General features: G+C 36.2%; 1 protein-coding gene across 6 annotated transcripts; it reads right to left on the minus strand.

The window, feature by feature from the left end:
* Window positions 1-3,703: 3,703 nt before the first annotated feature.
* On the minus strand, window positions 3,704-9,860 carry LOC125188958 (probable WRKY transcription factor 20). Of its 6 annotated transcripts, none has more exons than XM_048086083.1 (7): window positions 9,625-9,860; window positions 8,971-9,168; window positions 8,218-8,500; window positions 8,002-8,127; window positions 7,165-7,309; window positions 6,924-7,079; window positions 3,704-4,213 (listed from the first exon to the last, which is right to left on the minus strand). In XM_048086083.1, the coding sequence occupies exons 1-7, from the start codon at window positions 9,814-9,816 to the stop codon at window positions 3,784-3,786; spliced, it is 1,530 nt and encodes a 509-aa protein (XP_047942040.1). In that variant the 5' UTR covers window positions 9,817-9,860; the 3' UTR covers window positions 3,704-3,783. The 6 variants fall into 6 exon arrangements, with proteins under 6 accessions (XP_047942040.1, XP_047942044.1, XP_047942043.1 ...); XM_048086087.1 differs by having other exon boundaries at window positions 8,218-8,341; window positions 9,625-9,859; XM_048086086.1 differs by adding an exon at window positions 9,419-9,475 and having other exon boundaries at window positions 8,002-8,500; window positions 9,625-9,735.
* Window positions 9,861-20,605: the final 10,745 nt, after the last annotated feature.

Here is a 20,605-nt window from a genome sequence, read left to right on the forward strand (position 1 = left end):
TTGATGAAAGATAATGAGTTTGTACTATTGTACTCCCTCCGTTCTAAATAAGTTGAGTTGTATTTCTTTTTATGATGTGCTAATAAAGTTGAATCATTTCCTTTTATTTTATTTCATCACATACTTTATTCTCTCTTCATTTCTCCTACTTTTTTTTTTCTTCTATTTATTTTATTTTTATTTATTTTATTCAACACAATTTTTTAATCTTCATTATCAAAAATTTTAATCAATTTAGTTGGGACGGAGGGCGTGTGTATACAGAAAACACCAAAATTTATCTTACATTCAAATCGTGTCTTCTTTCCTAATAAAAATGTGTCACGTAAGATTAGTTCGTGCATAGACCTGCTTTCACATGTCAAATAACAATAAATAATTACTCCTCTGCCATGTGATGTGATTAAACTATTGAATTTTATATGATAAAATATTATTCGATTGACAAACTAATTATCAGAGGCATACGGCATGCCCACATGGAACCCCCCAGCCATTTTAGATATGCCCAGCTATTTCAGATATGCCTATATATTATACATTTATACGAGGGTTTAGCTAGTAACTCCGGCATTTTAAGTATGTATATATAGGTTTGTGTTAAAATAACACCTCTTAAAGTGACATTATAACACTATATATCCAGCAATATTATAAACGCTAGACAATAATCTATAGATTGTTATCTAGCGTATTGGATATTATTGGCCGAAAAAAGTTGTTGTATAGTATATTATATATTGCTGGCCGAGAAAATTAACCCTTGAGCATTTTTTATGATTGCATTATGACAGCTGATTATTCGTCCACGTGTACAAATGATTGGCTAGGAATGATGGTATGGTGTATTTTAAGAGGTGTTGTTATTTTAACGCACCTCTGCCTATATATCCCGTATTAGGAATGTGATCAAATAAAAACTCTAAATATTGTACAAACTCAAAACTATGATCTGGACCATTGAAAAATGTCAACAAATAAAAAAAAGCATCAACAAGAAAATGTCAACAGAAATTCAACCGTAGTCAATGATTGATGTTGTGTTAATATTGTGTTTGATACTGTGTTGACATTAAAATCTTAAATTTTAAACTATGTTGATATTGTATTGACTCTGTTGAAACTGTATTGAGGAGTTTTGAATTTGTATAATATATAAGTTTGCATTTTATCACTACCCTATGTATTAATACAAGAGTTTACTATACTTATGTAGACCAACACCAGTTGGCTTGTAAGTTGCACTTCTAACACGAAAATTCGTGTTTGAATCCCATTGCAAGCGCATTTGCTATATTTCTCACGGTTATTAATTGGGGAGTTATTAATTGGGGAGTGTTATATTGCTAACTCAATGCTTAATTGCTAACTACAATTCAATAATAGCCATTAGATATTCAAATTAAAAGTCTAGATCATCAACCACGAAATGTCAATACGATCAACAAAAAACGTCAATAAGGTTATAGGATTAATTCTAATAAAAATCAATAGGGGTATTAATGTCAAGTTAGTTATAACTAACTTTTAAAAGAAATTCCAAAACTTTAAATTCATATAACATATATCAAATTAAAGATAATTTTATAAGGATTCCAACGATATACTACATGCATATGTTCCGACGTCAAAATTTGAAAAATTTTTTTTTTTTTTTTTTTTGAATTTTCGTATTTTTGACGAATAGATTTATGTCAATACACCTTACATAATATGTCAATATTATGCTTGTAAAATGTCAACATGAAATTGTGTTGACATTATTATGTCTTCGTGTTGATATATTTCACACACTGTATTGCCATTGTATTTCTAAACCCTAAATTTGATAGTTACTATTATCTTTTTAATATTAAAAAATGAAAAACGAAATTACACATGGTAAATTGTAGACCACACGATTTCTAAAATCCTGTGGTTTTAAATTAGTTGTAGTTAGCAACTAAGGGATGAATTAGCAATTGATCACTCCCCGTTATTAATTACTATCGTTTTTCTATACCTAATTTATTTATGATAGTTTAAAATTTACTCTTAGTTACATTAATTTATTTGTCGAGTAATTAAATCATTTTTTTAATTCACATAGATAATTCATTGCTTAGTAATTAATTTGTTTATGTTTTTCTTTTTTTAATACTAGAAATTTGTGTAATTTTTGTTTATATTTCTATTTGTATAAATATTGTGATTGTAAGATCACAAAGTAACGTTCTTTATAGTCTAAGAATATAAAAATTCTTTAACCCCATAAAAATGCATATAGATCATATAATATTAGTAAATTTAATTTTAAAATTAAGTTTTTATATTAAAATATTAGTAGTATATTTTAATTATTTCGATACCGACACTATTAGTATAGATATCTTTAATTTATATTGTCTATTCTCTAGTTATTTATCTCTCATTATGTATCTCTATCTCAACTATCTATTAATGAAATTGGAATTGTTTCTACAGTAGTTGGCACTAAATATATGTAAAAATTGTTGTGAGATTATTTTAGTTGGAGATGGGTGGCTATACAGATTATCCATTTAGGATTATGTTGTGGGATTCAATCTCATAAATCAAACATAATACATATTTACTCTTGAGATACTCCATATAATCTTCCAAACCGAACCCTCTAATAAAGAGAATCAAAATTGTAGTAACAACCTTAAGAGGAAACAAACAAAACAATCCAACAACAATTGTACGATCCATGCACTGGCATCGTTCCTCAATAGCACAAACTTAGCAACGACATTAGCTGGATTGCTGAATTACTGAATTAATACTTACCTGAAATATCATCTCAATCACGTTTCTCCAAAGGTCTTTATTTCTTACAGCAAATCCTGTTTCTTGTCTTTGGCATCATCTCATATAAAATCTGCTGATGCGTGCTTCTGTAAAGAGCATGAGGAGCTTTGAACCGTTCAATTCCGAAATTTGGATTTAGACGGCATTTATTCCAGCACATCAAGGTGAATCTCTTAGTACTCCATTCATCCGTGAAATAATGTCTCATTTTGTCATTTCGAGATATCCGCAATTTAAAGCCTCATTTACATTTTCCCATTCTAAGCAACTTTTTCCATTCTAAGTAAATGACCTTACCATTCACGTAACTCATTACACTCACATTCTATAATAAAATAAAATCAATATATAAAAGTGGGGTTCATATTCTACCAACTCATTTCCTCATTTTTTCTTCACAAAGTAAAACAATTTCTTAAATCTCGTGTTGAGTCAAAATGATACTTTGAATGGCTGACAGAGGAAGTAATTTTTATTAAATTCTAGTAACCTACATCGATCATTTTTTAAATGCACGTCTTGCCAAAACGTACAACCTCCGCCACAAAAGAATATGTACTTTGATTTTGACATGAGTTTTAATGTACAACTAGTAAAAGAGAAATAGATCTCACCTCATTACAAAGAAAAGAATTTCCTAAAATAAAAAGTGCATATTTTGGTGGCACGGACTAAAAAGTGTATATTCTTCTGAAATGGATCGGAGGGGGTACTATTTATTCTTCCTTTCTCTAAATTATCCACATAACCCATTGAGGTGCCTACAAATCAGCGCGGAAAATAGTCACTGGACCCGCCGGTGGATACCCTTGGTAATTACCAAAAAAAAAAGAAAAAAACGCAAATTTATTAGGACAGGAAGATTTGGATAGAGAAACTTGAGCTCGTATCATAACATCCTAAAACCATGAGGATAAATTCACTAATAAAAAATAAAAATTATTTCTGTTAATATACATTCATAATATTTGGTTAAGGCCCCATAAGTATTCTTCTAAGGTTTTGCTGACATTGGTTAGAGGCATTTACCGGCGGCATCTCAAAGTTATGAGCTTCTCTATTTCCGTACAGATTCAACCCAACATTTACAATTTCATAGACTGGATTATTTTGCCTTTGTCCACCTTCACCATCCAACCCTTTCTCACTTTTGTGTTCACCTGCTCGCCCGATTCCAACACCAAGGTTAAGGCTAATCAAACTACTGCTATCATGCGCCCTCATCTTAGATGTTCCTGCGTATCCGGTAGTCCCAGCCAGTTCATGGCTGCTGTTTCGTGCAACTGGGACATCATGGTTGTGCTTCCCCTCGTACGTTGTTATAACAGCTTTTGGATCATGAGATGCCCTCTCCACATGCTTCCTCACCGGGCATCCAGCATTAGTGCACTTGTAGTAACTCCTGGATCACAAACCAACACATACGACAACATCTGTCTGAGTGAACCCAGATCAACTTCATATAATGAGAACTGGAATTGTTTATGGGTTTTATTCTTCTAGAAATCAATCTACATTGATAGGCAATATAGGCATAACAATCTGTCTCAGCACAAGAGGAGAAAATCCTAAAATCAGTTTGAGTTTTACAAAAGGTTGCTGATTGCCTTACAACTTCTCAACACTATGAGCATTAATTACCACAATTAATAGAACAATTACGTTAATAAGCATTTACAGAACAATTTTTAAAGAATGCAATACAATATCACTGTTTTAATTTTTTCTAGTTATAACATTCCCAATTATGTAAGCAGCATTTGCCCAGCATGAAACACCAAACCTATGACATTTATTGATGAGAAGGCTTAATATTAACGATACAAGAGCTGGATATGTTGTAAACAGAAAAGGTTAAAATGTGGTGTGATAATCGCATGTTCCATCAGTTCTGTTGCAAATGCATATTATGAACAAGGTTATGTCATTTGCAAGAACTAATCCAAAACCAATATTACATAGAAAAAGGGAAATCAAGACCAATATGCTGTTGTTCTTCTAACTTTTATGGACAGTTTTAGGCATGAACTAGAAAGAATAATTCCATAAACCTAAATGAATAGGCGAGATAAACTGTCCTCGAGACCACATTTATATTATGTCATTCCATATTTTATGCCTGAACTTTTATATCTTTCTACAAAACATCTTTATGGATGCATTTTTTACACAAACTCTGCTCCATAGACTGCCTGCAAGCAAGGTTCGAAAATGGAATAACATTCTTCCTCCTAATACTATCAACGTAACTGACATAATGGCTACTTCGAACTAAGAAACTTCCATTTTTACCCAGCACTCTCTTGTGAAGTTCTGAGGCTCCTTAAAACCAAAAAATCCTCGATCATAACTAAAGAATTTTAAGTTACATGTCATATCTCATTTTAAGTTGATAAATTTTCAAAAAAATATGAACCGTCGACGGTTTTCAAGAAATATCTGAGGCAAGTTTTCTCATCTAAAGGCTTTTGTATAGATGTGGCGTTAAAATTATATACACACATGTTTTGATGTAATAATGACAACAATATATAGATTACAGAATATAGTATATATATATACAGGATCACACTATGGTGGATCCACCACCCTTGTGCCTAACTAAGAACCAATGTGAACCATTGGATCGATAAATCGGCCTAGATCTAATCCCATGAATATCAAATACAAGCCTACTAGAATATCGGTATAAGGCATAAGGGTAACTTTGGAAACATAAATAATTACTAATTAAAACTAAACACTTTCTACATTTCACGCAACTCTCTCGCTTTAAATTATTTTTTTCCCAAGACATATCAAATTAAAGGTAATTTAATAAGGATCTGAACAGCATCCTAATTTCATGTGTTTGGATGAAGAAATTTAAAATATTTTTTTGCATGTTCATATATTGCGAAAACAGTCACAACATCAATATATATCATATTATATCAATTTAATACAGGTACAAATATCAATATAAGCATATATATACATCAATATAGATATACTGCCTCTGTCCCTTGCTAAGTGATTCATATTCCTTTTTGGGACATCCCAAGATAAGTGAGTCATTTCCTTTTTTGGCAATCTCTCTCTTATTTTTTCCTCCCTACCTTATTCATTCTCCACTTTACTAACAAAACCTCATTTTCTTAAATTCCGTGCCGAAAAGAAATGTCTCTCTTAGCAAGGGACTGAGGGATTACATATCAATATAGGATTCTAATAGACGTCGAACTAATTTCTAGCACCGAACCTTTGAACCCTTCATTTAATATTCGTTTTAGTTTATTTTGGTACAAGGTTAGATAACACGGAGTTCATTTTTAGTTCGTTTTAGTTTATTTTCGTACAAGGTTAGATAACACAGAGTTCATTTTTAGTTCGTTTTAGTTCATTTTATATAAAATGATCGCAAATGAACTTCGTGCTATCTAATAATGAACTCCTTTTTGGTTCGACAATTTGACACTGGGAATTAGTTCGGCATATATCACAACTCGTTCAAGTATTTAATGTACAATATCAGTATAGACATATAAATATATGGAAACTATATCAGTCCATAATGGCTTTCTTCAAAAATTTTAAGATACCAACATATCTATAATATCATTTCAATATAATACATGCACAAATATGACTACATATACGCACGAAAACTATATCTGTCAATGTAGACAATTATACCCTTTCTATTTAAATTAATTGGAAAATATTGCCACATGGCATGCTTTGATACCATTAGATCAATAAATCCATAGGATATTATTGGTTCTAGTTCACATTTTAGATGTGGTTCTCATTTGATTACATCTATGAACTATATATATAATATAGTATATACTTTTTAAATTAATTGCAAAATTAAGTGGGTGTATAAATAATAAATAGGATTCTTACATATCTGAAGCAAATAGGAAGACGGTTTTAGGAGCAAAGTGTTATTAAATGCTTATCTCATTTTTTATTGGTTTACACTAGTGATTCTTATATTTATGTCACTATGTTATTACTTATTCGTTTAAAGAGTAATCTTTTCTTGTACAGTTGTACTATGTTTAGTCTTAGATTGTAAGGATCAATGTTTTAAACCAATCTAGAAGAGGCATCAATATTTTACTTACCTTGGATTTGGGTTCCCACGGACAACTTTCTGGCCATACTTACGCCAGCGATATCCATCATCCAGTATATCGACCTCACTCACAGTCTGAACAACAACTCGTGGTTCACGGATGGGTTTAACAACCAGTGTGACATCAATACCATCTTCAATTTTCCTGCTCAGATCAGTCACCAAAATATATACCTCATAACATAATGATAAACAATTAAACATGCTAGAATTTTTACAAAGGTGCATACCTCCGTTTCAAGACCAGATCATCATCTTCAGCGTCATCATTTTGGCCCTGAAACTGTGAACCTGAACCATCCATTCCCTCATTTGTTTGCAGAGGTGACAACATTGGAGAGCCACTTTTCTCCATATTATCGGTGTTCATCTTGTCTTCAACAACAGTAATTAAAATTGCATAAGTACTAGCCATATGTACTTCCAAATGTGATCTTATGGAATAACTAATTTAAGCTGAGCCATGAAACTTGAAGGTTGGAGCTTGGATATTTGAGGGAAGTTCAGTTTTTCTTAACATGAGCACAACATGCAGGGGAGAGAAATAAATTCCAGATGACACTACCACTTTATGGTAAAAGCAGTTAATCTTAATTTCAGATTAACTTTCTTCATTAATAGAATTACATCATTCAGTAAGAAGAAAATTCAAGAAAGAAACCACATAAATCTCATAATAGAGAAAAAAAAATTCCAAAATATCGTCAACCAGAAAATCTAACTAAACACACAGAGTAGAATTTGGTCTTGAAATCAAATCAAATCCTACTAAGGAACAACATACCCAAAAATCATCACGATATTAAACAGATTAAATGTTTGACATAACCACAAACAATAGACAGCAGTAAAGGAAATTTTGTAACTCAGTGAGAAAACAGGCTTTCGCCACAAAAGATTGCAGGCGGTGTCAGATGACTAAGATCAGAGAATTTCAATTCTTGACACTACGTGCACAAATTGGATATATCGAGAGAGAGGGAGAGGCATAATTTTGGAAGGTATAAGTTTCACAGAACACCGCATTTTAAATGTCAAATAAACCCTAGTAGAGTTAGGCCAGTTACCCTCTTGACCAGCCAATGATAAGCCCTTGTCAACTTTATCCTCTTGAATGGACATAAGAGCTCCAGGATTGTGCCGACGTGCACTTTGAGGTTTGGGATGATCATGCAAACCCTTGTACACAATTTCTGTAATATGTCCACTTGGAGATCGTTCAAATATTTTTTTCACCTCACAGTTTGGATATGTACATTTATAGTAACTTCGTGGAAACTCACTTCCTCTAACCAGTTTCTGCCCATATTTTCTCCAGTTATACCCATCTCCTGATGTTCTTTCAGCTGAGACTGGCGAGCTGCTATCTTTATGCTCAGAAACTGACACTTGTGCACCTGTATTGGACTGTGGTCCTTGATTCGATTCATCAATAATATCATAGACAGATAAATCTTGTTGAACTACAGCATGAGATTGTTGTGCTAAACAAGAGGGTGTAGCTGACTGAGAATATTGCTGATCTTGATAAGTGACTGGTCTGTTTTGATTCATTCCAACAGGAACCTTTTCCCCCAAAAAAAAGGTATCCAGTGAGATATGAAGACCTTGGATAACTAGAGAGAGGATCAGACCTCACTGATCCTAATAAATTGATCTTCACTCTGAATGTGTAATATTTTTGACCTTGTCAAACCATAGAAGACAAACTATATTTATATGTTTGTCCACGAGACACATAAAACAATTATCCTTAATCCATCAAAATATAGAAAATTAAGGACACAAAGGCCTGAAATCTATCAAAAGTTCGACCAGTTTGTCATTTGAAGGAAAGTTGTACAATCATAAGTTCAACATGCAATCCGATTCTACTATTCTATAAATTATTTGGTTTAGACAATATCAAGGCATGAAACATAATTTAAAATCATTTTGCAACCCATTCAATTGTTTGAGCACATGCAGCTTATTTTGAAAACTATACCAAAAATAAGAGTTATCTTAAGACCTAAAGGAAAGTTTTGGTGCGTTACCGACATTCCTGCAGAAGATAATCCTGATGTGGTACTAACTCCAGTATGAAACCTAAACTCGAAACCACTGGATGTTTTTTCATCTACAACAACATTACCACTGGTGGATTTTTTCTCTAATAGAATCGCTCCATTTTCAACAGATGCTTGCATCAGCTGAGGCTTGAAAAAGGAACCCGTGGTCGGAGAAGGCTCAGCCTGCAATGTAGCAGTAGTTCAAGTAAATGAATTTTTACACAATAGATGTATCAAATCATCATCTTAACAACTCCACAGAAATGAAAAGAAATTTGATTTTACAAATTCCAAAGTGCAAAAATAAACAACTATCTCGACTTCAAACATTCTAATATACCATGTAGTCTCCAGGGATCAAAACAGCAGAAATTCTTCAAGTGCCGCTAAGTAAAGGATAATTCAATTTGTTAAGAACAAAGAGACTTGATACCTATCTCTCTAAAATTGTAATCACTCCTTCAAACAGCAGGAAGGTTAAAGCTGTGTACTGTTTGAGCGGAAAGAGCGGTTAATAAGTAATTAGGGGAAAAGTTGAAATTTAATTCCACATATGAAACAGTATCAAAGTCGGTAGCGGATCCGAAATTGAATTTTTTTTATGGTGCATTGATGAATTGAGTGAAGGTGAAAGGCGACCTTAATGTTGGAGAGAAGAACAGGAGAGTCGAGGAAGGAGGTCGGACTGAGACCGGGGGGAATGGTGATGCAAGTAGACCTAGAGATCGGGAGCTTCCCCGGGGACATGAGGCGGTACCTAGCTCCGTTGGTGGATCCGCCGGCATCGGTCACGTGCGGGTAGGAATAGTGAGAGCGGTCTTCCTCTTCCATACAAGGAAACACTACTACTCCTACAAATTTAATGACAGAAGAGAGAGCTCAGAAAAAAGAGAATTTCATGTTATTCATGTAAAGAATAGTGGATTGAAAGTTAGATGGAATATGAAGTCTACTTTTTATATTACTTCACTTGTTTCACATAATTTTATACGGTTTGACTTGACACGAGTTTTAAGAAATGTAATAGAAAGTAAGTTGAAAAAATTGGTGGGATGTGGGTCCTACTTTTAAAGTATTGATTTTATAATAAAATATGAGTAGGAATGAGTTAGTGGAATATGAGGTCCGCTACCAAAAATGATAAAAGTGAAATGGGTAAAATTATGTGGGACGGACTAAAATGGAATATTGGGTAAAATTATGTGGGATGGAGGGAGTATTAGTTTTACTCCCTCCTTATATTAAAAATAGCAACTATTTCCATTTTGGGCCGTTGATTAAAATAGAAATATTAGAATCTTTCTATTTTAAGACATGGACCCCACAATCCATGCATTAACTCTACATTCACTATTTTTTCTTTGCATCTCTCTTACTTTGCTCATTTTTTCTTTTTCGATCTCTCTTACTTTACCAATTTTCTCACTTACTTTATCAATTGTGCATTAAAACCCGTACCGTTTCAAATGTTTTTATTTTTTTAATACGGAGGGAGTATAATATAACGTGAGTGAAATGGTTAATGGAATGCGGGACCTAATTACTACTTTATGGTGAAAGTGAAATGTGACGATTATTGTGTGCCGAACCGAAAATGTTACTCTTACTGTGGGACGGAGGTAGTACTATTAACTCACTACTACGCTCTCTTCTTGCAATTCTGCACCTCCGGAATCAACTGTGATACCTCTGCGGGCTTACGAACTACTACACTCGAAAACAAGGCAAGGGCATAATGGTCATTTCAAATAAATGGCATCGTCATGGCCGTTTAGGTTCGACGTTATAAATTCGGATCTGCGTGTGATAAGTTGACCAAGCGGTAGAGAGTTAGTGACCGAGGCCAAAGGTTTCATTTTTGAATCCTTCGTGCCATGGTCTTTAAATATAAAATAATTTGTTTAATCATTAAAAAATAAAATAAAATATAGCATTTCTTTTTAGTTTTTACATTAGCTTATCGTAACACCGTTTTACTCACATTTTACAATTATGTGAGCTTTTACTTCTTGTCCTCTTCTCTCTTATAAATTCAGGCACCGACGCCTATTTTATACTTTCTTCGTTCTATAGTAATGGATGCGTTTTTTTTCATCACGAAATTATAAAAATTGTTTGGATGAGTTAAGTAAAGAGAGAATAAAGTGAAAAATGAAAAAAATGTAGAGAGATGAAGAGAGAAAAAAGTAAGAGAAAGTAAAGTATGTGTGGAAAAATGCGTTGACTTTTACTAAAAACGGGAAATGACTCTATTACTATTGAACGTATCAAAATGACAAAATGACTATATTACTATGGAACAGAGAGAGTATATATCTATTGGTATTTACTTTTTTGAATTGCTTGATTTTGACATATGATGGAATAAGAAATAGTAATGGTACATTTATTAGTTTCATTCCTGAAACTGCAATGCAGTATATTAGAAATAGGCCACTCACCCCTTAAAAGGCCTCATAAGGGGGAGGGTTATCCATACTTATATAGATTAGATTGGATCATCACCAAGTCGATGTGGGACAGAATTGAGAGAATTTAACACGTGAGTCGATGTGGGACAGAATTGAGAGAATTTAACACGCCCCCTCACGTGTGGGCCGGAAAGGACATCGGTCTTCCATCACGTGGGTAGGCAATGCAAGAGATAAGAGAGAACCATCATCGATGTGGGCCGGAAAGGACATCGGTCTTCCACTCGTGAGGTAGATAAGAAATAAAGAGAAATCCATCATCGACTTGGGCCCGCTCTGATACCATATTAGAAATGGGCCTCCCCCTTATGAGGCCTTTTAAGGGGTGAGTGGCCCATTTCTAATATGGTATCAGAGCGGGCCCAAGTCGATGATGGATTTCTCTTTATTTCTTATCTACCTCACGAGTGGAAGACCGATGTCCTTTCCGGCCCATATCGATGATGGTTCTCTCTTATCTCTTGCATTGCCTACCCACGTGATGGAAGACCGATGTCCTTTCCGGCCCACACGTGAGGGGGCGTTTCTCTCTTATCTCTTGCATTGCCTGTTAGAGTTTGTATACTAAAAATCACGTTTCGAGTGATTGAATACTGTAAAACTCTTATTTTATTTTCCAAGGAATAAAACAGATTATTTTTGTCATAATGTTGTTATGTTTTACATTTAATGGATGTTAATGCATGTTTAAATGTATAAGTTAACCTAACAAAGTCTAAGTCTTTGTTTTAGTAGACCGGTTGTGGGCGTCGTCCACTTTAAAGTAACACGGTCAGTTCTAAACAAAGAAAAAGATGAATTTCACAACCTAGATGGAATTTGACTATCCATCGAGAAAGGTTGCAATGTCAGTCCGCATATTTCTAAGCCTTACTGAAATATGATGACATTGTTGTGGTATAGCACTGAACGGATCTAACAGCAAGACTTGCCTTGGGCTATCTACTGAAAGGCGAGGTCTTGATAATATTTGTTTCTTAATCAATGTGGGTTAACATTGAGCATTCGGTATTGATTATGCACTACTTTGACTTATCAAATGGTGCGGGTTTTTCGTAACCCAATTATCCTGATATATTGGGTAGTGGTGATCAATATCTAGCGGTGCTAGGATTGCTATTATATTGAATCGTGCACGAGGAGAGTCTCGTTTGATAATGTCCTCAAGAGGAGCGCGAAACAAGGTTTTATTATTCGGAACCTAGCTAGTTGGAGTTTGATTACTCTATGAATAATAAATAAGTGTTTCATGCTAAGTCCACTCTTGGAATTAATAAGAAGTTAATTAATTACGTCAGTAGCAGACATTAATTAATTAATGGACATTTTAATCTTAAGCACGGGAAATGAAAGTTAAACGGAAACCCGGATTACTTGTAATTTCGGATTTGGATGGGGAGAGTTCAATATTACTTCTGTAGTGGCTGCTCGTAATATTCCAATTATAACTTATATTAAATTGTGGGTTCAATTTAATTAGTAAAAATTAAATTGGATGAGCCCATATCCAAAACCTTCCATAGATCCCTGTCTGGGCCCAAAAAGAACTTAATATAAATAGGAGAATAAAGGAGACAGAAACAACACAATTTTATCATTAAAATTTTCGAAAATTTCAGCCCCTAAGCTGAAGGAATTTTCGAATTCCTCTCCTATTCCAAAAAGGATTTCTTCTGTGTCTTCTTTATTTAAGTCCTAGTATTCTAGTAAGATCAGCCCACACTGATATTGGGATACAGTTCGGGAACCAGAGAGAAGATTTGTGGTTTAGTACTCAAAGCATCACGTGGAGAAGAAGCTAGCCATCTTCAATTTTTTGGAGAATTAATTAGGTATTTATCTACTCCGTAGAAAAGCATGTTTTAGGTCTCAATATTCTTAAAGCATGATTTATTCAAGTTATGAGCATGATACATGTGATAATTACGCGAATAGATTTTGTCTAAATAATCTGCTAAATAGATCTGATTATTATGTGATTGTTATTTATGCGCCCGCTTCCGCTGCCAGAACCATCATTGCCTACCCACGTGATGGAAGACCGATGTCCTTTCCGGCCCACACGTGAGGGGGCGTGTTAAATTCTCTCAATTCTGTCCCACATCGACTTGGCGATGATCCAATCTAATCTATATAAGTGTGGATAACCCTCCCCCTTATGAGGCCTTTTAAGGGGTGAGTAGCCCATTTCTAATAATCCCAAAATCCGCCAGCGATCTCGGCGATTGCTCACTCACCTCCGCCGAAATCGAGCTGCTGATCTCCAGAATCTGCTTCTTCAGCGCCAGCCGATTAATCGGCTTCGGGAATCGGCAATCGCCGCCGCCCAAATCGTCGGCGATCGAGTCGATTAGTGCTATAGCCCAATCGATTTTTCGAAGTCGTGGTGGCGCGGCGGCATCGGCGACGGCGGGGGAAGGTCGATTGCGAAGGGGTTTTGGAAATTGGGGATTTTGGAAATTGGGGATTTTGGAGTGGAATTCCTGTATTCATCATAGAAGGATCTCAAAATTGGAAAAGAGGGGCGTGGAACTGTGGGGCAATTTGAGAGGAAGAGGAAGGAAGAAGATGAAAGATGAGAAGAAGGAAGAAGATGAAATTGAAGTGTAAAAATAATTAGAGAATTAATTAGGGAGTAAAAAATTAGAATTAAAAGTTTAATTTAGTCAAAATCAGGGTTGACCGTTAGTTTTAACGGAAATATTGACGGATGACCAAAATGATCAAATTTTCTTATGTGCAGGACCAAAAAATCCAAAAGATAATGTTTAGGACTAAAAACGTAAAATGACCATATGTTCAGGACCAATTTTGGCCTTTACTCTTATATTTATACCTACTCGAAAAAGGTGTATCTTCTTCATTTCGTTTGGTTAGATATTATATAGTTAATTATACTCTCTTAATATACATATATAGGTGGGTTGGGCTGGTTAGGAAATTGCTGATTTTGTGTATTGAGCAAGTCTTGTCATGTTTATAACTTTCTCAAGCCTATTTAAAGAGGGCGTGTATATTTTGATTTGTATCAAGAATGAATATCAAAATCGATAATTCAATTCAACATGGTACCAGAGCAAAGGCTCAGAAAAACATCATCATACCCTAACTTTTCTCGGCCAAGAAGGCGGATCTGCAACCTGCATAAAAAATGTCAGATAGCAAGGAGGAGCAGAAACCAAACAACACTGAGGATGGACGATTAAAGATGAGCAAGAATGTTACTCTAGCCGTTAAACTTAACGGGACGAATTACTCCCTGTGGAAACGGTTGATGAGAGTGGCAATAGTAGGGAGACGGGCAAACCGATATATCACCGGTACGCCGTCTCCACCAGAACCAGGGACGCGAAGCTACTCAAGTTGGGAGGAAGCCGATATGATCGTATTCTCGTGTATAATCGACAACGTTGAGACTGAAATCGTTGTCGATTTCGCACATCACCAAACTGCACAGGCTCTATGGGAGAGCCTACAAACTACTTTTGAAAGTACAGCAGATTCGTATCTATTATATGATTTGGAGGAGAAGGCAGGCAAGATCATTCAAGGAGAACAAGGACTTGAGACGTACTGGCGACAACTTCATGGAGTCTGGATCGAGATCGACCGGTGTCAATATCAACCGGTCGACTGCTGCGACAAAGGAATCAACCAACTTTGAACATATGTAGGAACCAGACGCCTTTTCAAGTTTCTGACCGGACTAAATTCAAGGTATGACGGAATCCCGAGGGACATTCTCAAAGAGGTCTCGTTGCCCTCAGCCGAGACCGCATACGGGATGGTGAAAAGAGAAGCCGCTCGGCACAAAATGATGCCGGCAACAGAGTCTGACCACCAAACAGGCGCAATCATCGGCAACTCATCACCAAGTAGGGCTCGGATTCACAGTCAGAATCCAACAACAACAAAGGCCAAACCAACCGCCGCCGCGAACCACCACTCAACCGCCAAATCGCCGAGGAGGATTCAAACCCGACAAGTCAAAATTATGGTGCTCACATTGTGGGAAAAGCAACCATACCCGTGAATCGTGCTTCCTCCTCGTCGGATTCCCGGAGTGGTGGGACGAGAACCAAAAGGCGAAGGCCCGATTAGCCGTCGGAGTAGAGGACGGTGGCGGGCTTTTTCTGCAAGGGTCAGGCAACCGGGAGGCCACAACTAACCGTGGACGAGCAGGAGAAACCACCCAGCAACCGGGCGGAGGCGACAGGAGCGGTGACGGCGGAGGAATCGGGGAAGCTGCCTTCGCAGAGAGAAGAGGGGGAGCTTCAATCGGAGGTACCGGATTAGGATTGACAAATCCTAATCCCCAAACTGTGGAGTCCGAACTGTGGGGTGCAGATGGGTCTTCACCATCAAACGAAGGCCGGACGGGTCGATTGAAAGGTACAAGGAAAGATTAGTAGCCAAGGGATACACTCAGACCTAGGGAGTTGACTATACCGAGACATTCTCACCTGTGGCAAAGATGAATACTATTCGTGTGCTCTTCTCGATAGCAGCAGCTAGGGAATGGCCACTACATCAGTTCGACGTGACTAACGCGTTCTTACATGGGGAACTGAAGAAGCCCATCTATATGGAGCCGCCTCCTGACTGGGGAATTTGAAGGAGGGAAGATTTGCAAGCTGAAACGAACGTTGTATGGGCTAAAACAGTCACCTAGAGCTTGGTTTGGAAGGTTCACATATGCGATGAAGAAATATGGGTACAAGCAAAGCAACTCTGATCATACGTTGTTCCTAAAGAAGAGAGAAGGAAAGATCACTTGCCTAATAATCTATGTAGATCCTCACTGGTGATGACGAAGATGAGATGGATCAACTAAAGAAAAACTTATTTGCAGAATTCGAAATGAAGGATTTGGGAATGCTAAAGTACTTTCTGGGTATAGAAGTGCTGAGATCGAAAAAGGGAATCTTCATCAGTCAGAGAAAATATGTTCTTGATTTATTGGCTAAAATGGGACTACTTGACTGTAAGCCAGCTGACACCCCTATGGTTCAGAATCACGGTCTGCGAATAGTAGAAGGAGCTGAAGCTACTCACCGTACCAGATATCAGCGTCTGGTCGGGAAGCTGATATACTTATCACACACAAGACCTGCCATGGCTTATGAAGTTGGAGTAGTTAGTCAGTTCATGCATGCACCTCAAGTAGCTCACTGGGAAACAGCACTGAGGATTGTGCGTTACCTAAAGGGAACGGCAGGCCATGGAATTATGTTCGAGAATCATGGACATTTGGAGATTCATGGATTTACAGATGCTGACTAGGCGGGAAATCCAAATGATAGGAAATCAACTGCTGGTTATTTTACCTTTGTAGGGGGAAATCTTGTCACATGGCGAAGCAAGAAACAAAAGGTAGTAGCATTATCAAGTGCTGAAGCAGAATTCCGAGGAATCAAGAGTGGATTGACTGGGATTCTATGGTTGGAGAAATTGATGACAGAACTGGACTTGAATTCACAGAAGTCGTGTAAGTTGTTCTGCGACAATAAGGCGGCGATTAGTATATCTGAAAATCAGTCCAGCATGACCGTACAAAACATGTCGAGGTGGATCGACATTTCATCAAGGACAACATAGAAGCCAAGACAGTGGAACTTCCTTTTGTGAGATCTGAAGACCAATTGGTGGATATTCTCACAAAAGCGGTTGATACTAAAAGCTTTCATGAAGTATTGGGCAAGTTAAGAATGGGTGATCCCGTTACTTAACTTGAGGGGGAGTGTTGGAAAGAAATCAATTAAAGAAGGGAAGATTTGATGATCACGTAAATTAGGAAATTGCTGATTTTGTGTATTAATCAAGTCTTGCCATGTTTATGACTTTCCCAAGCCTATTTAAAGAGGGCGTGTATATTTTGATTTGTATCAAGAATGAATATCAAAATCGATAATTCAATTCAACAAAGAAGAAGAGGCCATATTGAAGAAAAAACGTGATTTACAATGTGGAGAAGTTGAATAATGTGGGGTAAGAGTTAATGTTATTGGTACAGGTTAGGCTGAGATTCTTAACTCAGACCGCCAACTGTCAAATGTTGTATGAATCCAATCCCACTTAATCTCTCTCTTTTCTATTCCGCAACCAACCAATTTTTGGATTCTCTTTTAGATTCTGTTCGGCTTTCATATTTTTTTTGGTCTGATGATGTACCCAAATTTTCTTTTTCATACTGTATTAGAAATGGGTCACTCACCCCTTAAAAGGCTTCATAAGGGGGAGGGTTATCCACACTTATATAGATTAGATTGGATCATCACCAAGTCGATGTGGGACAGAATTTAGAGAATTTAACACGCCCCCTCACGTGTGGGCCGGAAAGGACATCGGTCTTCCATCACGTGGGTAGGCAATGCAAGAGATAAGAGAGAACCATCATCGATGTGGGCCGGAAAGGACATCGGTCTTCCACTCGTGAGGTAGATAAGAAATAAAGAGAAATCCATCATCGACTTGGGCCCGCTCTGATACCATATTAGAAATGGGCCACTCACCCCTTAAAAGGCCTCATAAGGGGGAGGGTTATCCACACTTATATAGATTAGATTGTATCATCACCAAGTCGATGTGGGACAGAATTTAGAGAATTTAACAGGGATCAAGACGCGGGGGTTGCAGGTGACGAGCCCGAGCCCATTCGGTGGCGGCGGAGGGAAGGGTTTTGTGCGGCAGCTGTCGCTGAAGGAGATGGAGATGTCGGAGGATTACACGTGCGTGATCAAGCACAGCCCCAATCCAGAAACTAAACATATCTACGATGACTGCATTTTGGATGATTACGATCCAAAATTGGATCTTTCGCAGCCCCAAACTGGTATTAGCTTTCCTTTTCCATTTAATGTTTATCCATTGTTGGGACAGATCATGTTTTTGGCTTTCCGTTTCAAGGAGGTGGAACTGTGGGGCAATTTGAGAGGTAGAGGAAGGAAGAAGATGAAAGATGAGAGTAAGAAGATGAAATTGAAGTATAGAAATAATTAGAGAATTAATTAGGGAGTAAAAAATCATAATAAAGTTTAATTTGGTCAAAATTGGAGTTGACCGTTAGTTTTTAACGGAAATGTTGACGGAGGACTAAAATGATCAAAGTTCTATATGTGCAGGACCAAAAAATCCAAAAGATAATGTTTAAGACCAAAAACGTAAAATGGTCATATGTTCAGGACCAATTTTGGCATTTACTCTAAATATAATGTACCTACTTCTCAAGAGCTGTATTCTTGTTAACTTAAGATTATAGTAAAATACAGTAGGTTGTGATTATGTATTTCAAAACCATCAATCTTCTATCATTCAAAATAAAGCTCTTAAAAGAAAGCACAATTTGAATATCTTAGGAGTAGATATATATGACGTCATCTACAGCTCAAAGAGCCAAGAAAAATAAACAAATGAATTCAATTGAAAAGAGCCTAGACAATGTCGCTCTCATTTCATATTGGGATCAGCTAATATTTCAAGAGTCCCCTTGGTCATTAACAACTAACGGAAACACAAGATTTGGTCATCATGCCAAAATCGTGATGATAAAGAAAAAGTAGAAATGCATTCCAGACACCAAAAGTTTAGGAACCTGCATATCAGGATACAACACTGGTGGGCAGCGGCGGATCAAGAAATTTTCATTCGGGGGTGCAATAAATAGATATATAATACGCTATTTTACATAAATTAGTTGTGAAAGGTTTGATTCATTTTTGAAAAATATTTTGTTATACAATTATCATATAAATAACAAAAAAAAATAATAAAATAGAGTAGCATAAAAAGAGGGGAAAAAAACGAAAATTAAAAGAGAAACTTAAAAATGTGCAAAAATGAAAGTAAAAAAAACTTAAAAATGAGCAAAAATGAAAGTAAAAAAATTAAAAATATTTTGGTATACAATTATCATATAATTAAAAAAAAAAAACAATAAAATAGAGTAGCAGAATGAAAAGTAAAAGAGAAACTTAAAAATGAAAAAAATACGAAAAGTAAAAGAGAAACTTAAAAATGAGCAAAAATGAAGTAAAAAAACTTTAAAATGAGCAAAAATGAAAGTAAAAAAATTAAAACACATATCTGCGCCGCTGAGTTTCGATACCTAGCTCTCCGAATTAACAATGGCTACATTCTACCACTCCACCAACAAAGCTTTAGATTTTTAATCGGCTCAATATATACTAAAACACAAAAATATGGGGGTACAATTGTACCCCCTTGTTATACATTGGATCCACCACTGCTGGTGGGTATTGGGATTTGGGATGATACATAGTATCCAAACGAGAGATTTCGAAATATAGATCTCACTTCGCTGACCTTTCGAGATAAGAGATTAAATTCGCTAACCTTTCGAAAAATGAGATCAAGGCATGCGAATTTTTCTAAATAAGGGATTTTCACTTTTATATTTTTTCTCTTATTTTTTCTTATTATTTTTCAATATTTATAAATTGACCAAGCTACCCTTCACATTTTGACCAATTTCTCAAAAATTGTTATACACAGTTTTTCTAAAACATAAAATAGGGGACTATGTACACAAATTTTCTACTTTTTGAGAATATGTATGTAGGGGTGCACTATGATAAATAAGTGAAATTATATCAAAAAATCAGAGCAAATCTCAGCCTTTGGATCCTTAGATTGGATGGTTGTGATAATAATATTCCGAGCTACCTTATTACACTAAAAGCGTTACATTATTAGTCGAGTTATATTATTAGACTACACAATCTACATTATTAAATGGCACGTGGCATTAATCTAACAGTTACATCACAAGATCCAATGACTGAGATTTGCTTTGATTTTTTATAGAGTTTCACTTATTAATTTGATCACATCCCTATGTATATATATGCAGACGGTATGTAGGCCGAACAAAAAATAACAATTACCTTGTACAAAGGTACATATGCAATTGAGGGATAGTCAGCGGGAAAAGTAGAATGGAGGCGGAGGCGGTGAAGAGGCAGCGGGAAGAGGAGGGTGTAGGCGGAGGAGGCGGTGAAGAGGTGGTGGAAAGAGGAGGGTGTAGGTAGGCGGATGCGGCAGGAAGTGGAGGGTGGAGGCGGAGGAGGCGAAGTGAAGGGTTGAATTTTTGAAGTGGAGCACAAATCTTTTGGTTTGGAGGTGGAGCATAA

Source organism: Salvia hispanica, chromosome 5, assembly GCF_023119035.1.
Source record: "Salvia hispanica cultivar TCC Black 2014 chromosome 5, UniMelb_Shisp_WGS_1.0, whole genome shotgun sequence".
NCBI lineage: Eukaryota > Viridiplantae > Streptophyta > Magnoliopsida > Lamiales > Lamiaceae > Salvia > Salvia hispanica.

Bases quoted from the DNA above. Each gene is read 5' to 3' on its own strand.
- LOC125188958 (XM_048086082.1), bottom strand. From the start codon at position 9,816: ATGGAAGAGGAAGACCGCTCTCACTATTCCTACCCGCACGTGACCGAT. The intron at 8,501-8,970 runs GTAACGCACCAA...TTGGGGGAAAAG, and splicing joins TATCTTCTGCAGGAATGTCG to GTTCCTGTTGGAATGAATCA. The intron at 7,080-7,164 runs GTATGCACCTTT...TGATCTGAGCAG, and splicing joins GATCTGGTCTTGAAACGGAG to GAAAATTGAAGATGGTATTG.